Genomic DNA, 21,206 nt, shown 5'->3' on the forward strand with positions numbered 1-21,206 from the left:
AGCACACAAAAATACTTATTTCATTATCAACTTAAGGCAGAAATTCACAAGCGGTAAGAAAATGATACGTCACACATGCACCTTGACTCTAATAAACAACAGGCTGAATAAAAAAATGAATGAATTGTGTGTACATATTTGAAATTGAAATGTTTGCAATTGATTATTCTCCGTCTACCAGTAGTACCTTCCTTCCACCCTATTTGTTGGCTTTTATTAAGTTAGTTGCGGGAGGAGTGAGGAGTGCAGCTGCAGAGACAAGCTCATTTGAGCCACAATGGAATGGCAGGGCAAAGCACTTAAAGGCCTTGGGAAATCAGGTCATTATGAGCCGTGGTTTTCAGGAGTATGACCAGAAAGGTCAATAAGAGAGCATGGAAGCACTGAGACAAAGTCAGAAGGCGTTAATAGGACTCAATTTTCATCTGGGTGAGCTCAGAAAGAGGCTAGAGGGTTGACAGGTTGTCATTGAATATTATGGGAAGCAACTTCAACTCCTCAATTGTCATTGTCTTACATGCCCCCTGGAGACTTAGGGATAGACAAATAATCACTGCAAACCTTGCAGATTTATGCAAGATTTGTCGACAGCAAACTCACCTGCTGCTATGATGCACAACTTGCCCTTCGCCTTTGTAACAGCAGTACGTCTGAAAACTGGAAACATGATAATCCTTTTTTCTTATGCACAGAAACTTTCTCGGGGATCTTTGCACTGAGATGAAGAGTAGAGCGAATAAGAGAGAACAGATGAGTGGATTATAAATCACAGCAAAGTCCTACCTCTGGACCAGTATTTGCTGATCGTGTGTAAAAAAGGACGTTGCATTCATGTCATGCATCTCTGTAGAGCTTCCCTGCATTTTCACACTGTTATTCATTACTTCTTGCCTTTTGCAGCTCACTAGCTATCAACTGTGTATCATGTGAAACATAAATAATAAAATGTCATTGCATGAGGCGTCCAATTTTTGCACTGTAGTTGAAAGATGTGAACATCATTGCCTCTTTTTTTCCTTGTCTGTTTTTGTCTTCCTCAGATTCCTTACAGTAGCTCGGGCTGCCTTGTGCCAACCAGAGTAGGAACATCAGTGTGCGGGTGCTTGACAGAACCAGCACCGGGGAGTGAATACCAGTCACTCCTGGAGGTGTGACACAGTCCCAGCCCACAACACATTGATTCACACAGGATTAAGCCACTGCATGATGCTTCAGGTTGAAGGCCTGGTGCAGGTGATTTACTCTCCCTGTCAAACTTAACATCTTTGGACCCTCCTCTGCCCTGTTCCTGCTTTCGGTGGGACTACTAAAAAAAAGCATCTGCTACTGTAACAACCAGATCACCGAAAGGGATGACTGGCAGTCATCTTGCTCAGGTACATTTTACATCATGTGCATGGTGTCCAATTAAGAGTGCAGCTGTTTATAGATTTAGTTATCCAAATGTGTGTTTTCTTTATTTTAAGGGTGGAAAAACTTTTTTCTTTTTCAGAATTTATGATCAGATTGAGACTAATGCTCAACTGTGAAGATGCTAACTCCTACGATTCCCTTTAAACTGAATGCAGGGATTGAATATAGAAGTTTTATACCACGGAAATATCAAAATTGGCCAGAATTCCACTCATTTTGAGCTATATATCTGTGCTCTTGTGTTTTACAGCTGCAATGAAAATAAAAAAGAAGCTAAACATTCTGGAAATGACAAACACGTTTTATATAATGAGCTGTCACCATCCAGTCAGGCAACATAATAGTGACACTGTCTTTGTTACAGTTCTGAATAGAATAAAACTCCTGGTGTCAAAGGAATTAAAGAATCAAATGTAGTGCAATACTCTTTAAATACCAATCTATACAGAAACAGAAGAAACCGACTGCTAAAATAAGCCTCGGATCAAAGGAATACAAAAAAATGTGTTGTGCATTTGTGATTCTTTCAATGCTGTCATGGTCATTCCTGCCAAGGAAAACATCTGCAAAAATCAGCTCCTTTGGATGTAGATGGATTTCTGTTTTCATATTGCCAAACCCAATCAAAAACAATTACATGCACTACAATGTGGAAAAAATACTTGCAGCTGTGTTAACCTGAATCCACTTGATGCAACACACAAAGAATGGCGCAGCGATATAGATGCGAGTTTAAGCTTCGAATCTGAAGCGGGAATGAGCTGGTTGGCAACAAAATTATGTGGAAATCCAGAGAAGAGGGTGGCATCTCTGGTAAACAGACTGGGATCAAATGCCTTTGTTTTCACTCCAGACAGAACAGGGTGTTTGGCTTATTTAAAGAGTGGCTGGAGGATCGCATGGTGATTGTTCAGAGCCTTGGCATACCAGATTAGCTTTTGCCATTCATTTGGAAACATCTAATCAAACATTAATTATTGTGACCACCTGTGAAAGGGAGGGGTGTAGAGTGTTGCTCATCTGCTCCCTTATGCTAGCTGCAGGGTTTTTCTCGCTGAATTCAATGAGTGAGCCCCAAACAAGGACCACAGGAGACAGAGGAGCAGATTGCATTCCATCAGATCGTGGAGTATCTAATAAGACTCACACCAGCATCTGAGCCATGCTGCTGTTTGCCAGGTTTTCTATGGCCACTGAGAGCCTGGCATGATTCCTTTGACCCAGATATTTAGCAGCTTAAGAGCTTTTCTTTTTTAAGATTTTCAGGATAGCCTGTATTACTCCCCCATTCTGAGATGCGCTGGCTGGATGAGCACATTTGCTGCTGAATCTCGCAAAGATATCTTACAGTAGAGTAATCTCGATTGTCTACCTTTTTGTACTTTGAAAAACAAAACTGGCATGCCTTGGGGTCATGCTTGTTTCCATTGCTTGTTTGTGTTCAAGACCATGTTTTCCAATCAGTTATGACATGGTCTGTCAGCCCAAGAAGAGTGGTGCTTGTCCTGTGCATAGTCAAATTAGAGTGGCTGGAGGGTGGGTGTAATATAGGTGCAGTCAGGTATGGCTTCCAGAGCAGTGCAGCCCAAGAGAATGGCTAGTAATCAGCAACCAGAGGTATCTAATTGGCATATGGCTGTGTGAGTGCCAGACTGGTCTGCTCACTCATCCAAGTAGAACACATCTTCTAGCCATCAAAAAATGTGAGACAAAGGCAGTTCTAATAAAAATTGTGAATACATTATCTTCAGAGTGGATGAGTTATTTAAAGGAGAAAGTGGAAGAGATGGAGAGGGAGACAGAGCGGGAGCGAAAAAGAGCACTCGCTGTTCTTTGCCTAACAGAACCCCATGAGGCAAATTGGTATTGAGAATAGATACAAACAATAGTTATGTGTTGAATTGCCAAACCCTTGGGCCTGAAACCCTCCAACACACACAAAAAAGAGCAAACCATTTTGACTATAGAATAACACATCAAAGCCAGAGGAGAATTGGACAGTCCATCAAAAACTGTGCATCTGGCAGCCCACTTCTGGGCACCAAGCCATCTCCATCCAAGCATTTCTTTCTCATTAAACAAATTTTACCCCCACCAAAACATAGCTAAAGCAGCAAAGTCAAAATCTAATTTCCCTGAATGAAATCAAGCAAAAATAATTCAGCTGCCAGCGCTTTCACAGGCACGCCATGTGTAAATAATCTTAAATCTCAAATGGCTGCTGCCTCTCAGAAGTTAATCTAGCATTAGATACTCTCTATGATACTTACTATCGTATATTATCGGGACAAAATGTAGAAAGGCCTCTCTGTTGTATTGATCTGGAATGTCAAAAAAAAAAATTAAAAACTTGTCCCGTACAGAATCAGTAGATTAGAAAATGCTTACCACAGTCGCACTGATTACATCTATTTCATGACAGATGTGACTTTGAAATAAAATAAACTCTCAGTAATGTTAGTATTGAATGTGTGGATCACCAGCTCAATACCTCGGCTTGCATAAACATAAAATGTTTTGCTATTCTTTATGTGCTGCAAATTCCCACGGTGCCCAAATCAGCTGTATTTGATATTAAGAACAATTTTTTGCTAAACCTATGCAGCAGAAATTGCTTTTGTCTCATGTTTTATGATTACAGAATGTCAAAAAACTGCAGGGGAGCTCAGTGGGACGATAAGTCAATAATAACAAATCTCTCAATACCCAAGTGCTACAGTGTAGCAAAAATTGTTTTTGGAAAATGAATCACTGCAGTCATGAACACCAGTCTTTCAAAGCATCAAGTGTTACAGATTTAATTTCATATTCATTAATTTTGCTGTTGGTGCAACACAATTAGAGGCCTAGTGAATCCAGGACTAATCCTTAACACTCCTAGGACATGAATCACAGTAGCAGGAGATAGGAATAAATGAGCTGCAATAAAAAGGTACTAATACCCTGTATTACTCCAAGCTTAGAGTCTCTCCTTCCATCAGTGCTTGTTTCCACACCTCCTTTGGGATGCTGAGATACTCTTGCCACTCTGTCTAATTATTTTTGATCTATGTAGGTGGAGAAGAAGTCATAGTGTCCCACAACTATCAACTACAACAGCAAAGCTGTTTTACAAGTCAAATCTTATCCATCCAGCACTATGATCCATGTGTGAAAAAGTTTGATGGACTTGGAAAGTGACACCTAATATTACATTTCTGGGCTGGAGGATTCGGTGGGAAGGTGGCCAAGGTTTCTGATCATATTTATGAATGAGCTGATGATGAATTTCATTTTCCTCCCACAGGAGTAAGAGAGGAAGCAATGGGCTGGACTATGACTCTAAAAGATGACTTTGGGGTCATTGCCTGGACACGGCAAGCTGGGAGCTACCTCTTCCTCCTCTTGTCTCTCTTTTCCATATCTGTCCGTTTAGACAACGTGTATCCTAGAGACCACCATTTTTCATGGAAAGCAGGTAAAATATTTATTTTACCTTATTACAAGTGCATTAATAAAGGTCCTGTTTTGACTTATATTTAAATTAAGATATGCAATCCACCTGCTTGCATGTAAAACAACATAACTTTGTTCTTAATGGTAATTTAAAAAGTCAAATCTCTTTGAACCTGTTGAGGATCATGGAGATAAGATACGCAGCATGTGGAAGCACACATTTGCACACATGCATTTTCAGTGAAGCCACTTTTGTGGGGAAAATATTCCTTCTTTTTTTGACACACATTGAACTGCAGTTGGACATCATCAAGCCTTCAGGCCCAAGTGCCTGGGGTGAAGAGAATAATAATGCTTTTTTTTTTCTTGTAGAGTATTCACTCACAGCCCCAAAATGACAAGGACAGCTACAGTTGCTACAGTAGAGTGGCATGGTTATTAAGATATTGAGGCATATGAAATAGTCTTCCTGGCATGTTTAGTGAATTTATGGCCCCAGTTATATATAGTACACATTGTTGTAATGGAAAACATGCTGCGTATTGAGCTGTACAAATCCCTTATTCACACACATTCACATGCACTCACACCTAAAATGTGTTTTACATCTCATGTGTGTTATTTATGCATCCATTTGGTAAATGGATGCATAAATGCAAATTATGCAAATTATTAACATTTTTGTAAATTAATCACCTTTTGGAAACCTGTACTGTAAGCTGATGTCATTCTTTTTTAACAAGAATTTTGAGGCAAACTCAGAATTCATCCTTTGTTCGCTTCACCAATTCAATTGGAAATGCATTTGCAAAGCAGCTTGAGGAGGAAAATTTGGCCTTCCCACACAAAAGCCCCACTTGCTGTGCGATTAGCACTTTCATTTCTCACTCTGTGGTTGGGTAATGACACTGCCCAAGTGATAAAGAGATTGATTAATTTCACTTGAAAGAGCTTATGTTCAAAACGGATGTAACCGGAACACCAAGTGTGAGGATTTGACATCCTTGCAGAGCTAAGATGGCTTATAAGTTGTTTCTTAAATGGAAATGAAAATCAATTTACAAAGAAGAAAGGGAATCTCAAATTTAACACACCTCACCTCTGAATAAATCCTCCTAATGTCTGTTTGACTGCAGGAAAACTGTTCGTCCCAAACTGCTGTTATCACAATGCTTTGATTTGAACTGCGGAACGACACAAACTCAAGTCGCACAAACACAGATTGAACACTTACTGTATTTGCATTGTATTGTGCTGATGAATGTCATTGATGTGAGCCACATATTTGTCTTAATGTCGGCAGCGGCTCCAAGCTTAATGTCTTAACTCAGACTATTAGGTTCATGTTGGCAAATATTGACAGGAACCATTTGAATACTTAATTTAGCTGACAGGCAAATCTTTTTCTTTAGGAATTGTCATTGTAGCAAAGATCTGTTCTCAATTAGCACAGCCACCCTTTTTGTATGTCTGGCGTGTCTATCTAGGCCAGCAGCATTGTGGGGTAAGTCTTTTGTGTGAGCCAGTTCCCAGAGCTGTGGCTAAGCTGCGAGTCTCAGGCTGAAACAGGGAGCTGGAGCTATTTAAGCTTGACCTTCATCAGTGTCTTGAAGAACAAAATAGAACAGTGAGACACTGCTGCTAATGGCATTATTATTTCACCCTTAAAATAAATTGCTAAAAGAAATTCCCTTTAACATCTATAGATAACTTTCCTGGCAGTCAGTGCCACATTTCCAGGGTCATAGTCCTGTTTGCATCAGAATGCAGATATCGTGAGCGGAGCATTTTAAGTAGGATTTATTTAAGCATCTGCTTTTAAACATGCCACTGTGCTCATCCGGTGTCAGCTTTAGTCTACTGAAGTAAGTAACGGCTTCTTTTCCAAGTTTTCAGTTGTCATCACTGAGATTAACGTAACTGTTCCAAAGAGGGTCTAAGGTGTTGGGATTTAGCTCTCAAAATGTATTTGTCTTTTTTTATAGTAAAGAAACAAGAAAACTGTCTTCCTGGGTACGTGTTAGCGTTCATCCCAAATGATTTCTATTATACATCAAAGCTTGTTTTTTTTCTGTCTAAAAAACAAAAATAAAACGACGCCCTCATTTAAGTTTTCATTTTCCTTCTTTGACTTGAGGACCAAGCTAATTCAGGAAATTGATATATCTTTAAATCCCAGAAGAAGAAGACAACATTGGTATTCCAACGTATTTTAATAGTACACTGGAGACTGCACTTTCTATTTTTTAACTAATATTATTTCCCTATTTACACCTCTTATTTCCTCCTCCTTTTTTTATTATACAAAATATTATTTTATTGTATTGTTGGCTGGAGTCTGCTAAAAAAAAAAACTCCAGGATGTAATATACTCTTCATCTAAATTATGTGGGAACCCTCAGCAGGAAGATTCAGCTGAAGGGCAATGATTTTCAAAAGATTGAGAAATCAATAAAGGTTTTCCTTAATGAGAGAAATCTCAGCCGCTCCTGGATTATTTAAAGGACTTACGGGGCTGAAGCCCCAGGATCCAGTCTGTAAATCATCTTAAATTGGTTCAGCTTAAAAGCGTAAGAGTCCCTGCTGCTTTAAAAATGTGACTTAATTGAACTTGGGTAGAATATTTTTTTAAAAAACAATGTGACCAAACGGAACTTGGAGAATCAAGTTAAAGAAACCTAAGAGATTCAGTCGGCATTGTTTTCAAATGTCTGTTCTCTTCAAGCTCCTAAAAAACAAAGGATGATGGGGAGACTTTCAGGTGCACATTGTTTTAAAGTCAAAAGACTTTAAAAGAAGAAAAGTTCTAAAGTTGTGTAAGAATAACAAAACCAAACTCCTCCAAAAACAGCACAGATATATTTAAAATTCAACTTGAAATCAACAGTACATAATCACCGTAGTTGATCCCACTTAATTCCCATATAAATATAGGGACCCAATGGATTTGCTGACGAGCTATGGTTAAAACAATCATTACAGCGCTGCATATGTGAGATGTTTGACTGTAAGAAAAAATAAACTCATATGTGCTTTGATACAGTCAGGCAACATTTACATTTCATTTCAGGGTCTGAGTGTATTTATTTGCAATTTCACCACACTGTAGCACCATCAAAGCTGAAATCAAACATCACTGCTGCATAGAGCTTCTGTTGTTTCTCAAAAATAAGCTCAAAGGAGGCAGTGTGCAAGGATCAAATCTTTGGGGATTCACTTTTAACCAAATGGCACTGAATAATTTACAGAGGTCTTTTTTGATTTACCATGGCAAAGAAAAAAAAACACACACACACACACATTAGGCAAATGTATTTTGAAGCAGTTAACATCAGTTGATAAGATGTTGCAATTCAACAGTATCAGGTTACACTCAGTTGCAGTAGTTTTCTTTTGCAGACACAAACAAATCAACCTGTTAGTTATTACTTCTATAGTCAGTCCTATGGCGTGTAGGTAGTTAAATTGTTTTCCTTTTTTTACTGGGCATCAAAAGTTGTCCTGACAAGGGGGACATTCAAGAGTGCATCATAATTATGCACAGTAATTATTATGCGCAGTACTAGCTAGAGATGTGCTCATTTGAAGTTTTGTAAGTAGTAACGGGGAATAACACAAACAGTAGATACTCTGGTGTGACCAGTAGCACTGATTCAAAAGGGCCTTCACAAAGAAGATAAGCTGAAAATGACAAATTACGTGCTCAAAAGGAAAAAAGAAAAGCTTTTTGGAAATCAGAGAATCTATTTGCAAGCACCCACTGTAACCTGATTACTCACAGAAGATGAATCCAAATAGTCCAGAACCCATTTGGCGTGCATGAATTCAGCCATTCCACCTTGAACACACAGTTATTTATACTTCAACATATCTAGATACATCTATGAAAGACGTTATTGTATTTCATCTAGGTATGCTGCTAGGCTCCAGTATTCTGTGACTGTTTTGAGGTTGTAGCCTCGCTAAGTAGCTCAAAAATATGTTTTTTCAAAAATGGGATCAAAACTGGAAATGTCACTCTCACATTAAACATTAATAAACACACAATAGCACAGACTAACCATCCTAAGAAAAGGCAGGATGCTGCTTTTAGCATAAGGCAATTTAACCCCCTTCAAATGAATATTAGAGAGACTGATAACAACATGAAAAAAACTCACTTCTAAGTAATATTGATCTTTTTCTACCACACTAATTTGTTTTAGGGTGGAAAAAGCATTATAGGATGCTGCTGAACTGAAAGCTCCAACAGGAGGTCGAGTGTAGTAGCCAACACCAGGCAATCTTATATGTTTGCAAACAACAAAAGCAAAACCACTCGCCCATTAGCGCATTATCCATGCTACATAAATATCATGTTGCGCTTATTACTCACAAATGATCAGCTTCACTACCAAAGCTGACAGGGATGTAATTAGATTTTGTGTATTTCTAATCAGCACTAGAAATAATAATGGTCATTTGTTCCCTAAAACCTAAAATCGTGGCGCATCTGGAGGAGGTCAAGTCTCTTTTGCAAACACAGCGTCCTAATCCAATAAAACAGATCATTTCCCCACGAGTCAAGTGATAACATCAGTTAGTAATGCTGTTAAATTACACTTGTTTTTTCAGCTAATCAATACGGACTGCTCTGAAACAAAATTACATGAAGTTGAAAATAATACAATCCATACTTTTACCAACAACATTTTATACAAACCTTTATTTTACGTTGGCTCATTTGTTGTTTAATACTGTTGTTAATTATGTCACAAATGACTGTGCACCTGACCAGCAGCCAATCCACACACTGAACACCTGTGGGTGGAGGGCAGACCCTTTAGCACTTTTAGGTTATGCCTGACTGGGTCCAATGTGTTAAAGCTACCAGACCTGGATCTAGAGTGACAACCTGGTAACCCTGTCCCAGGCCCATGCCACTTGATCGCTTGATCTCCATGTCGGCATAGAGGTCAATCAATCTTATTCTGTTTCCTCACCCAAGACCACTTAACCCCACCAGTGGCAAACATAAACATACAACCCACCCCATCATGACAAGTTGTCAATTTCTGGAGAAGAGTTAAGTTGGTTTGGGCATCTGAAGAGTATGCCTCCGTGATGCCTCCTAGGCAAGGTGTTTCAGGTGTGTGGTACTGGGAGAAGGCCCTGGGGCAGACCCAGGATACACTCTGGAGATTATATTTCTTGGCTGGCTTGGAAATGCCTCATTGACCTCCCAGATGAACAGGGAGGGTAGAGGGGTGATTTTCTGCTAAGAGAATTCTCCCGCTGCCCCGATGACCCAAACCTGGATAAGTGTCAGAACATGGATGGATGGATGGATGGATGAGGTCACCCAGCACTCTCAGTACTGGCACCAAGCCTGGATTAATGGCCTGTGGCAAACCCTTGGAAAATAAGGGAGCAGTCTCACTTGCAGAAAACTGCTCGTCAATTAACTGACTTGAACAAAACAATCAAAAATGAACAAGTGGCAGAATTTACAATAAAAAAATATTGTCAACAACACTGTAAGTGACAGCTCAATTATTTATGAATTATGAATTCAAACCATGAAGAAGGTGATTTTTGTAGTGCTGTAGAGCTCAAAAACAGCTCCCTGTAGAGCAGACCCTTATCAATACACAATTAGAAACAGATTGGTGTTTGAAGAGTGTTAACTCCTAAATCCATGTGCCGATCACGTTTCTTAATAAATAGACTAAATGACTGAAGTAAACTCTGAGCATAATTTTAAATCAAGAGATTTCATGTCAGAAGTCGTGTTTATGCACTTCCAAACTGAAAACCCAAAATGACAGTTTTTGCAAGTTATATATTTTTATTATGTTGATGACAAACAGTTAAATTTGCTCCACTAAATTCCAATGCAAAGTCTCAAAGTGTACACGCAGATCTTTCTCCTTAATCCAGCCGACATCGTTCCCATAAAAGCCAAATCAGTAAAATGGGGAAGAGGTAACTTTTAATTCAGTGAGTGAATTCATAGCACTTAACACTTTGATAGCATCAAACTGAGGAAAAACCATTTTCATAGTTTTTCACCATGAATTTTAACAGGATTTAACAAAGCTACTTGTCCACACTCTGTTATTTAATGGCTTCCTCCTCGCTCGATGTATAATGCGTTAGTTTGTGTCATAGCAGTAAATATGTGTGAATCAATGGTTTCTTTTGACTCATTAACCTCTTAAGCCCCAACGCCCCCTGATACGGGGGCAAAAGGCAGGAGATCAGTTAGGCTTGGGTCTTAAGAGGTTAAGTTGTTTAAAAATAATTATTACGTGTTTTCATTTTAAGTAATACGGTATCTGTAGAGTGTTGTGATATAGAGACTAAGCACAGTCCTTTTACAAATCACCTCTAGCCCAAAGTTATTTCTCCGATCCAGCAGGGATAGGATTTTGTGCTTTTGTTTATGGATTACATACAGATATTCATTATTTACTCTCATTTTGTTTGTTCTAAACAATCTAAAGGGAAGATACAAATGTGTCGGAGATGGCAGGTTTCCTAAAAGTTTAATATGTTTTTAGAAAATATGCTCACAGAACTCATTTATTTTAATGCAATCATAACAAACACCACTGCCAGGTGATTTGTCCTGCGGGCTCTGGCGTTGTCAGCAGTTTGACAACAGCTGTGGATCCTTGTCACAGTGGGATTTCTTCTGCCGCAAATGAAGAGCTTTAAAAGTAAATAAGCTGTGATTCGCACAGGGAAGAAAGCGACTGGTGCTGCACAGCTCTGTGACAATGCAGTGATTTAACAAACTATTTTATTTTAAGTTTTACATTACTCTTCTTTAGCGGCAAGCCACAGCAGTTATTTTTTGTTTTGTTTTACTGCACAACAAGATCACACTGTTATTAAAACTTCCATCCATACAATTTTGCAGAAGAAGAAAAATAGGGCGTTCGTGTTTAAATATTGTGTTGTGAGAAGTGTCTGTTATGCGCAAGATGTCCTTTGGTGGTGGTGTGTGATGTGCCTAGATATGGCATTAGTTAGATGCAGCTGTCACTACCAACTTGTCATTTTCCCCCACAAAGTAACATTGGTATGAAAAGATCTTTTTCTTTATCTTAACCAAACAGCAATTAAATTGCCTAATTTAGTAAATGCCTTTACCTTCCAAAGCCTAGCAGACAACCTTTTAGAGCCTAAACCTAACAAAGCAGATTTTAGGAGAACTTCAAAGAAAACTAGACAGAGATGTGGGGTGGGGGGCAAAAACAAATGCAACACAGAAACAGGCCTGAGCTATGGGTTGTGGTAAATCAATTTCCTCTTATAAAACTATTTCAGTGAGAAAATGCAGGAAATAAGCTAAATCTTCTCGACCCTGATGAGAGGCAAAGTCATGCAGCACAGTCCTAGATAAAGACAATGTTAGCACCCCCAGAGATACTGACAGAGGTGGAGCAGAGTGAGCAAAACCAGGAGAAGTGAAAGAGGAATGCTCATTAGACGTACTAAAAGGTAGTGTGGCAGACAATAATGAATACAAAAAACATGGACTGTGGGTCTGACGGCCTTGGAGAACAGAGACAAACCCATCATTAGCCAAGACACTGAAACTGACAATGAGGAGATATTTACAGCATGGGGAAAATGGAAGTGGCAACAAAATAGACCAGCACGAATAGCTCTTATGACATTGAGGAATGGAGGGAAAATATAAGAGAAATTTATGCATGAACTTAATTTCCTGTGGAAGGTACTTAATCTGAGTGTTTTCTCTGTTTGCCTTTGATAAAAACTCTCAAACTTTTAAAAATATTTCTCATATTTTATTTGTGTGCTATTAATTATGCAGGTTGCCAAAACAATTCAGCAAATTGCTACAAGTATGTGCAGATGTTATTCCATTAAAAATTGAAATTTTTTTTTCTGCTTTCACACATGTCCCTTGGGTTGTGTAAGCCTAGTACACAAAGTCAGCTTGATTAGGACGAAGGTGAATAAAATGTAGCATTGACTATTGATCTGAATACACCCATTTTTTTCTTCTTCTTGTTTTTTTGGTTAAACCACTCATTGCATTTTTAAACATTGCCTTGGGTGTGTCTTTGACAGAAAACGCCAAGAACAAAGTTAATAGGAAACAAATTATTTCCTTGAAGTATTTCAATTAGATCACCATAAAAAAACTGATATTTATTAATGGCAAGCTGTATTATTTTAAGCTATCAAACAACCTTGACAAAATCAGTTTTGTATGTTGATTGTTGACGTGAGATCTCATTTGAACTTGCGCCCTTCCTTTTGACTGGAATGGAACAGACTGAGGTTATCATAAAAGCCGGTGGCTAGTCTCATGAGAGCTACAAGGCAGTACAATCCAAGCAGTCAGATCCTTAATCCTATGAGAATATTCGCACAGAACAGTTAGCTTTCAGAGCAGCTCTCCTCTCTGAAGTCTCTTTCAAACGAAGCGAAGGCCTTTCACATCGCTCTTATACAAAATGTTCCAATTCTGAACAAATCTTCCCCAGTTGAAATTTTCCATAAGAGGATTGAAGGAGGAATTGGCAGTGACACACAGCCATAACTAGTTTGTAACAGGAGACAGAAGAAATTATAAAGAGCTCCTGTGGCTACTGGATATATCCAGCCTGGAGTGTCACTGTAGAAAAGATGGGAATCAAATTTGGAAGGTCATTACTGAATAGCTCTTGCGGCTTCAATTAATACTGATATTGAAATACATAAAAGGCATGTCTTGGTCTTCTGATTTTTGTCAGATGAAGCCCCATGTGTGCAAACTTCCTTAAGACACGACTCCCATATAAATGAAGGCAGTGTGAAGGCTGTTGAAACTTTGCTTCATTTTGGTCTCTATATAACTTTATATAGTCATTGAATCATTCATAGAATATAATCATATATTCAAATTTGACTGATTGTAATCAGTTAGCCAGATTCCATTTAAGCCATTATAACAGGCATGCACAAAATACAGTTCAATTTCCAGAGAGCTGAAATGAGTGTCTGTGAGATCATGTGCCATGCAACTGAATGCTTTAGATCAGGGGTCTCGAACTCCAGGCCTCGAGGGCCGGTGTCCTGCAGGCTTTAGATGTGTCCTTGATCCAACACAGCTGATTTAAATGGCTAAATTACTTCCTCAACATGTCTTGAAGTTCTCCAGAGGCCTGGTAATGACCTAATCATTTGATTCAAGTGTGTTGGCCCAGGGTGAGATCTAAAATCTGCAGGACACCGGCCCTCGAGGCCTGGAGTTCGAGACCCTGCTTTAGATATAGTATGATGACCAATAAAATGAACTAAGAAGTAATAGATTACATAAGATACATTACTACTACTACTACTACAGTAATGCAACAATGCCGAGCACTGCTTTCACAATTTTCAGCTGTGCTCTTGCATCTCTGGAACATCACATATGGATTACATATGGATTATTTTCCAGCTCAGTCATTCATTGGTTCTTTTTTAGCCGGGTGTTATACAAATTTCACATAAATCACACATCATACAAACACAACTAGAAAAAGCTGGGATGCTGTGTAGAATGCAGAAACATTTAGAATGCAATCAGCTTCTTAGAAACACAGTAATCAGTATATTTGATGGGACCAACATGTCTCAAAATAGTTGGGTCCTCATCACACTTCCCAACCAGAGAGGTGACATTCCAAGTCCCAGTTGCTAGTTTAAAGAGCCAGGAATCGGTCCACTAGGATCTCCGACCCTGGCCACCGCCCAGCGGCCGCTATGGTAACTCCTGCAGATGGTTGGCCTACAGTAGGGTGGGTCCATGTCCCTTCTTTGGGCTGTGCAGTGTTCCCTAGATCTTTTACTCATGGCTTAATAGTAGAATAGTCCAAGTGCTGAACTTACCTGCCTGCAGTCCATTAATTGTGTAATGCCACTTGATAGCTTGATGAAATGTACTTTCTGAAATGCATTTTTAAGACATTTATAGTACAGCATCCACTTTCCAAAGCGTGTATACAGCCCTTCATTATATACACTTTAAGAACTTTGTCGCCTTTTGAATTACCAGTTAATCTAACATGAATGTCTTTAAACAGTAGGAGAAAGCCATTGTACCCAGAAAAAAACATGCAGAAACAGGGAGAACATGCATACAGAAAGACCAGACGAGTCAACCTCACTAAACTTTCTTGCTGTTTGGTGAAATTACTAACCACTGCACTTCTGTGCCGCCAAAGGAGTTATTTTTGCTGATACTTGTGACTGAAATAAAAGCTGAGCTAAATTAGTCATTTAGAATGAAATTTGAGAATGCAGCTTTACCCCAGAAGCATTAAGTCACAATAGTGAAATTTGGTTAGTCAACATCTTCAGATTCTTGAATGCAAATGAAGTAAACCTGCTGACAGGATGTTCTCCTGTTCTGCTGCTGCAAACTGGCTCAAGTGCAAAGATTTCAGTAAATCAGCAGTGAGGGGAGTCAGGCAGGAGCAAGCCCTTCTTCTCTTTGATGTCTTACTGGAAGTTGGAAGTATTGAGTTTTGCGGCTGATGTTAGTGACCTTGTACTTTGTGTTTTATGCATGTCTGTGTAAAGGTTAGGCACAAAAAAAGACCATAAAAGTAATTTGTCACTGCATGGAATGATGGGACAAAGCATCTGATATCCTTGGTTGCACACTGCAAAATGAATTAAGCCTCGGTGTCACAGAGTATTATTACTCTATCATTCTGTTCCTCATTTTTTGTTGAGTTTCTTAATATGCTTTATAAATGCTCTCTAGTGAGGAAGCTTCATTGTAATTCCAGATTTAAAAAAAATAGAAGGCCATTTGGTGCTTTAACAAAACATGACACGCCTGTTGTAATTACACTAGCTTTAATGAGATGAACTCAACAAAAAAATAGCCTGAAAGTCTCAACCAGACTGAGGCAGGATGAATACAGAGAGAAGCAGAATATTGCAGGGGAGCAAAAACCTAAACGCTTTAAAAAAAAAAAAACGTTTTGCGTTCGTCTTCCTCATAGTGCATTTTCCTTGACAAGCTGCTCTCCATACTACAGTGCTGTATCTTTGTCAGCACAATTGTTTATACCCCCTACTGCAGACAGAGCTAGAAGTAAATAGGTTACCAACTGATACGATTTCCCATTTCCCTGGCAAGTTACACTTATTTCTATCACTGTATCCCCAACTGTTTGATAATTAATGATGCGGTATTTGTTTCCTGAGCTGGAGGTTTCACTCCACAAAAATGATCCTTTCTGTATTATAAAGGAGGGGAACTCCTTTGTAATGCATTACGCATAGCAAGAAGAAAAAAAAAGAAACTGCTAAAAATGTTCTTTGTGTTTAAAAAGCAGCCTCTACTGAGACCTGTTAAAATAGCCCCGTCTGTTTACTGTGTATTTGACCCGGTGGGGAACGCACTAGAGAGACAGCGAGGTGAAACCAAATGGATTTCATTCTTACCTGAGAAACACTCCCATATGAGTCATTTTCTGATTGCAGAGTGCTGTCTATCAGAGCGGCTTGTTTTATTTTACCCTTTGATCAACTGCTGTGCTGAAAAAGACGAGTAAAAACAGAAGGTAAACAAGAGGAGAGTAGAAAAGTGTGAAGACAGGCTGAGAGCCAGGGGTTTGTAGACTGGCTATACTGCCAGCAATAGTAGCCAATGATAATGACAGTTTTAATTATGGAACATGTTACGTTAAACAGAAAATGGAAAATCATGCTTACAGCTATAAGATGTGGATTCAGCTTCTAAAAACTGTGCTCGCAGTATCTATATAGAGCACATCATGTAGATTGTACACACAAGCATGTATATCATAAAATAATGTAATTATATTAATAATAATACAAAAACAGAAAATAGTAAAAAGAAGGAAGTCTGAGACACTACAAACCATTGTTATACTCTTAAATGCAAGGCTTATTTTTTCTTTTATATGTATCTTGTTTTTAATAATTGTGCTTTATGCAGTTGTTTAAAAATTATTTTTCTTTTCATACTTTCCACACTGAGGCAAGTTACTCTTGAGTGATTGAGAGTCCCACCTGTGACTTTCTACACCCACTGTTTCTGTTTCTACTTCTGTTTACATTTTCGTTTCTCTGAAGATTCCTACAATTAAACGCATCCTAAATCTTCTGAAGAACGATTCACGAGATAAATAAAACTACTGTGATGTAATGTGTGTTTGGGAAGGAATACAACTTCCTGTACTCTCAATCACGAAATGGTAGAAGTGAATGCAGGATGAACTAGGACCAAAATCCTTTCTCAATTCAGTTTAGTTCATTTCAGTCATAATGTCTCTGCTGATTTCTTTAAAAATGAATGATCTCACAAGTTTCAGACTCTTAAGTGTCAGCAGTAAAGAAACTAATATTAGGGGTTTTTAGAAATATATGGAACATTATTTAAGCCACAACTTTTAAACGATTTTCTACTTACTTTTCTGCTGCATGTAATTTGTTTTCATTCAGCGTTATTATTTTGTTCATTCTCAATTGTCCTGTCCTGGAAAGAGCAGCTGAATAATTCTTTGTTGTTGAGAGCAGTGGGAGAGCTGGATCAACATATTGGACTCAATGGTCACAACAACCCAATTTAATTAATTCTGTTAATGCTTGGCTTTCATTCTCTGCCGGAGTTTTCTTTTTTGTGCGAGTGACTTCTTAATCACATTGTAGACAGTTTTCAATTTTGAGTTGTACTCATGAGGTGAAAAAGGGTTTTTTCATAAATGAGAAAAAATTTAATCCAGGAGACATCACTGGTCTCACATTCTAAACTTCCTGAAAATATTAATTTTCAGGAAATTCAGGGCAGCAGTATGATTGCTGTGTTTTTATGATCTTTCTAAACTATACACTGCATTAATGTACATATGTGGTTAATGTGACCAACTCTGGTTGCTGAATCATATTAACTTTGTCCTGCATTCATGATAGGTGCTAGAAATCGGTATTGGTAGGTGGAACCTGGCAAGCAGGAAACTAAGAGAATACAACTGTTTAGTATGTGTGTAATGATGAAAATGGATGTATTTTTCCAAAACACTGGTTTAGTTAGGCAAAAGTAAAAGTAGTGTAGTACCTGTGTGTAATATGACCCTGTATTTCAGGTATACACTAGACAAACTAATATCATGCAGGGTTTCATGCTCTTGACAGTGTTTATGTTACATAAAACACAACCCCAAATACTGTTAAACGTATTGAAGGACTGTTGCACTGTCTCTAGTCAAGTCTTCAATTTATGCTAATATTTAAAAGCTAATTTTCTAGCTGCCTCTTTGTGTTTTCTGGGCTCTGATTAGTTTCACAGGTATCCAGGAGCTGGATAATTAAAGGCCTAGAACATAACTGTCTGGGCTCAAATCTAGTTATATTTGCTTAAAAAATAAGTTGAAGTACATCCTTTCATATATATATATATGCCATGTCACATAAGTGACGTAACTTTTGTATTTTAAAAACAAGACCAGGTATCGTGTTACATATTTACAGTGTTTTTGGTCACTAAATTATGTAAGAAAGGATTCAACTGCCTGGGCAAAACTGGCCTATATTTAGTGAGCAACGATCAGGGCTATATGAGGGCAAGAACAAAGATACAATGTTATATTCTATCTACTTCTCAGAGGGGAGCATGAATGTTTTAACCATATTTCACACTAGTGATATTTAAGAGCTCCTCCGTGAATCGCAACCTTATCGTGGTGGAGGGGTTTGTGTGTCCCAGGGATCCCAGGGGGCTATGTTGTCTGGGGGCATTTGCCCCCTGGTAGGGTCTCCCATGGCAAATTGGTCCTGGGTGAGGGACCAGACAAAGAGCGATTCAGAAGACCCCTATGAAAAAAACACCGAGGGAACAGTTTACCCTGCCCGGGATAGGGTTACCGGGGCCCCCGCCCTGGAGCCAGGCCCGGGGAGGGTGCCCGAGGGCGAGCGTCTGGTGGCCGGGCCTTAGTCCATGGGGCCCGGCCGGGCACAGCCCGAAGAGGAGACATGGGCCCATCCTCCCGCAGGCCCACCACCCGCAGGAGGCGCCATAGGGGTCGGGTGCATTGTGTGCCGGGTGGCGGCCAGGAGCGGAGGCCCTGGCGGACTGACCCCCGGCTGCCAAGACTGGCAATAGGGACATGGAATGTCACCTCTCTGGTGGGGGAAGGAGCCTGAGTTAGTGCGTGAGGTTGAGAGGTACCGGCTAGATATAGTCGGGCTCACCTCGACGCACGGCTTGGGCTCTGGAACCAGTCTCCTGGAGAGGGGCTGGACTCTGTCTCAGTCTGGAGTTGCCCCTGGTGAGAGGCGGCGGGCTGGGGTGGGTATTCTAATATCCCCTCGGCTTGCTGCCGGTACGTTGGGGTTTTTTCCCGGTGGACGAGAGGGTTTGTTCCCTGCGCCTTAGGGTCGGGGAACGGGTCCTGACTGTCATCTGCGCTTATGCGCCGAGTGGCAGTTCGGAGTACCCAGCCTTCTTAGAGTCCCTGGGGGGGGGGGTGCTGGAAGGTGCTCCACCTGGAGACTCTGTTGTCTTGCTGGGAGACTTCAATGCTCACGTGGGTAACGACAGCGAGACCTGGAGGGGCGTGATTGGGAGGAACGGCCTCCCTGATCTGAACCCGAGCGGTGCTTTGTTATTGGACTTCTGTGCTAATCACAGTTTGGCCATAACGAACACCTTGTTCGAACATAAGAGTGTCCATAAGTGCACGTGGCACCAGGACGCTCTAGGCCGTAGGTCGATGATCGATTTTGTAATCGTATCACCAGACCTGCGACCATATGTTCTGGACACTCGGGTAAAGAGAGGGGCTGAGCTGTCAACTGATCACCACCTGGTGGTGAGTTGGATCAGGTGGCGGGGGAGGACGCTGGACAGACCTGGTGCACCTAAACGCGTAGTGAGGGTGTGCTGGGAACGACTAGCAGAGGCCCCAGTCCGCGGGATCTTCAACGCACACCTCCGGCAGAGCTTCAACAGCATTCCGAGGGAGGCGGGGGACATCGAGTCCGAATGGACCATGTTCAGCGCCTCCATTGCCGAAGCTGCTGCATTGAGCTGCGGCCGCAAGGTGGTTGGTGCCTGCCGTGGTGGTAATCCCCGAACCAAATGGTGGACACCAGAGGTGAAGGGAGCCACCAGGCTGAAGAAGGAGTCCTATCGGGCTTGGTTAGCCTGTGGGACTCCGGAGGCAGCCAACATGTATCGACAGGCCAAGCGGAATGCGGCTCGGGCAGTGGCTGAAGCAAAAACTCGGGTGTGGGAGGAGTTCGGAGAGGCCATGGAAAAAGACTTTCGGACTGCCTCGAAGAGGTTCTGGCAAACCGTCAGGCGTCTCAGGAGGGGAAAGCGGTGCTCTACCTGCACTGTGTATAGTGCTGGCGGAGCGCTGCTGACGTCGACTGAGAAAATTGTCAGGCGGTGGAAGGAATACTTCGAGGACCTCCTTAATCCCACTGACGCGTCTTCCAAGGAGGAAGCAGAGTCTGGGGATGAGGGGAATGACCCGCCAATTTCTGGGGGCGAGGTCACTGAGGCAGTTAAACAACTCCTTGGTGGCAGAGCCCCTGGTGTTGATGAGGTCCGCCCCGAGTTCCTGAAGGCTCTGGACGTTGTAGGGCTGTCCTGGCTGACACGCCTCTGCAATGTTGCGTGGAGATCAGGGGCAGTACCCGTGGATTGGCAGACCGGGGTGGTGGTCCCCATCTTTAAGAAGGGGGACCGGAGGGTGTGTTCCAACTACAGGGGGATCACACTCCTCAGCCTCCCCGGGAAAGTCTATGCCAGGGTGCTGGAAAGGAGAGTTCGTCCGCTAGTCGAACCTCTGATGCAGGAGGAACAATGCGGTTTTCGTCCTGGTCGCGGAACACTGGACCAGCTCTTCATCCTCTCGAGGATACTTGAGGGTGCATGGGAGTTTGCCCAACCAGTCTACATGTGTTTTGTGGACTTGGAGAAGGCATTCGACCGTGTCCCTCGGGGTGTCCTGTGGGAGGTGTTGCGGGAGTATGGGGTGTCTGGCCCATTGCTACGGGCCATTCGATCCCTATACAACCGTTGCAAGAGCTTGGTTCGCATTGCCGGCAATAAGTCGGACTCGTTCCCGGTGGGTGATGGGCTCCGCCAGGGCTGCCCTTTGTCACCGGTTCTGTTCATAATTTTTATGGACAGGATTTCTAGGCGCAGCCAAGTGGCGGAGGGCTTTCGCTTTGGTGGCCTCAGGATCTCATCTCTGATCTTTGCGGATGATGTGGTTCTGTTGGCTTCATCGGGTGAGGGCCTCCAGCTCGCACTGGAGCGGTTCGCAGCCGAGTGTGAAGCAGCGGGAATGAGGATCAGCACCTCCAAATCTGAGGCCATGGTTCTC

The 21,206-nt window shown here is 41.1% G+C and overlaps 1 protein-coding gene across 3 annotated transcripts in view; it reads left to right on the top strand.

Moving 5' to 3' along the window:
- thsd7ba (thrombospondin, type I, domain containing 7Ba) overlaps positions 1 to 21,206 on the top strand; it is a 197,395-nt gene that overhangs the window by 40,430 nt on the left and 135,759 nt on the right. For all 3 annotated transcript variants that reach the window (XM_085134466.1, XM_085134468.1, XM_085134467.1), the window contains exons 2-3: positions 1,041 to 1,376; positions 4,700 to 4,870. In XM_085134466.1, coding sequence (XP_084990592.1) covers positions 4,717 to 4,870 — 154 coding nt within the window. In that variant the 5' untranslated portion in view covers positions 1,041 to 1,376; positions 4,700 to 4,716. The remainder of the gene's footprint in view (positions 1 to 1,040; positions 1,377 to 4,699; positions 4,871 to 21,206) is intronic.

Source organism: Neolamprologus multifasciatus, chromosome 16 (assembly GCF_963576455.1).
Source record: "Neolamprologus multifasciatus chromosome 16, fNeoMul1.2, whole genome shotgun sequence".
In the NCBI taxonomy this organism is placed as follows: Eukaryota; Metazoa; Chordata; class Actinopteri; order Cichliformes; family Cichlidae; genus Neolamprologus; species Neolamprologus multifasciatus.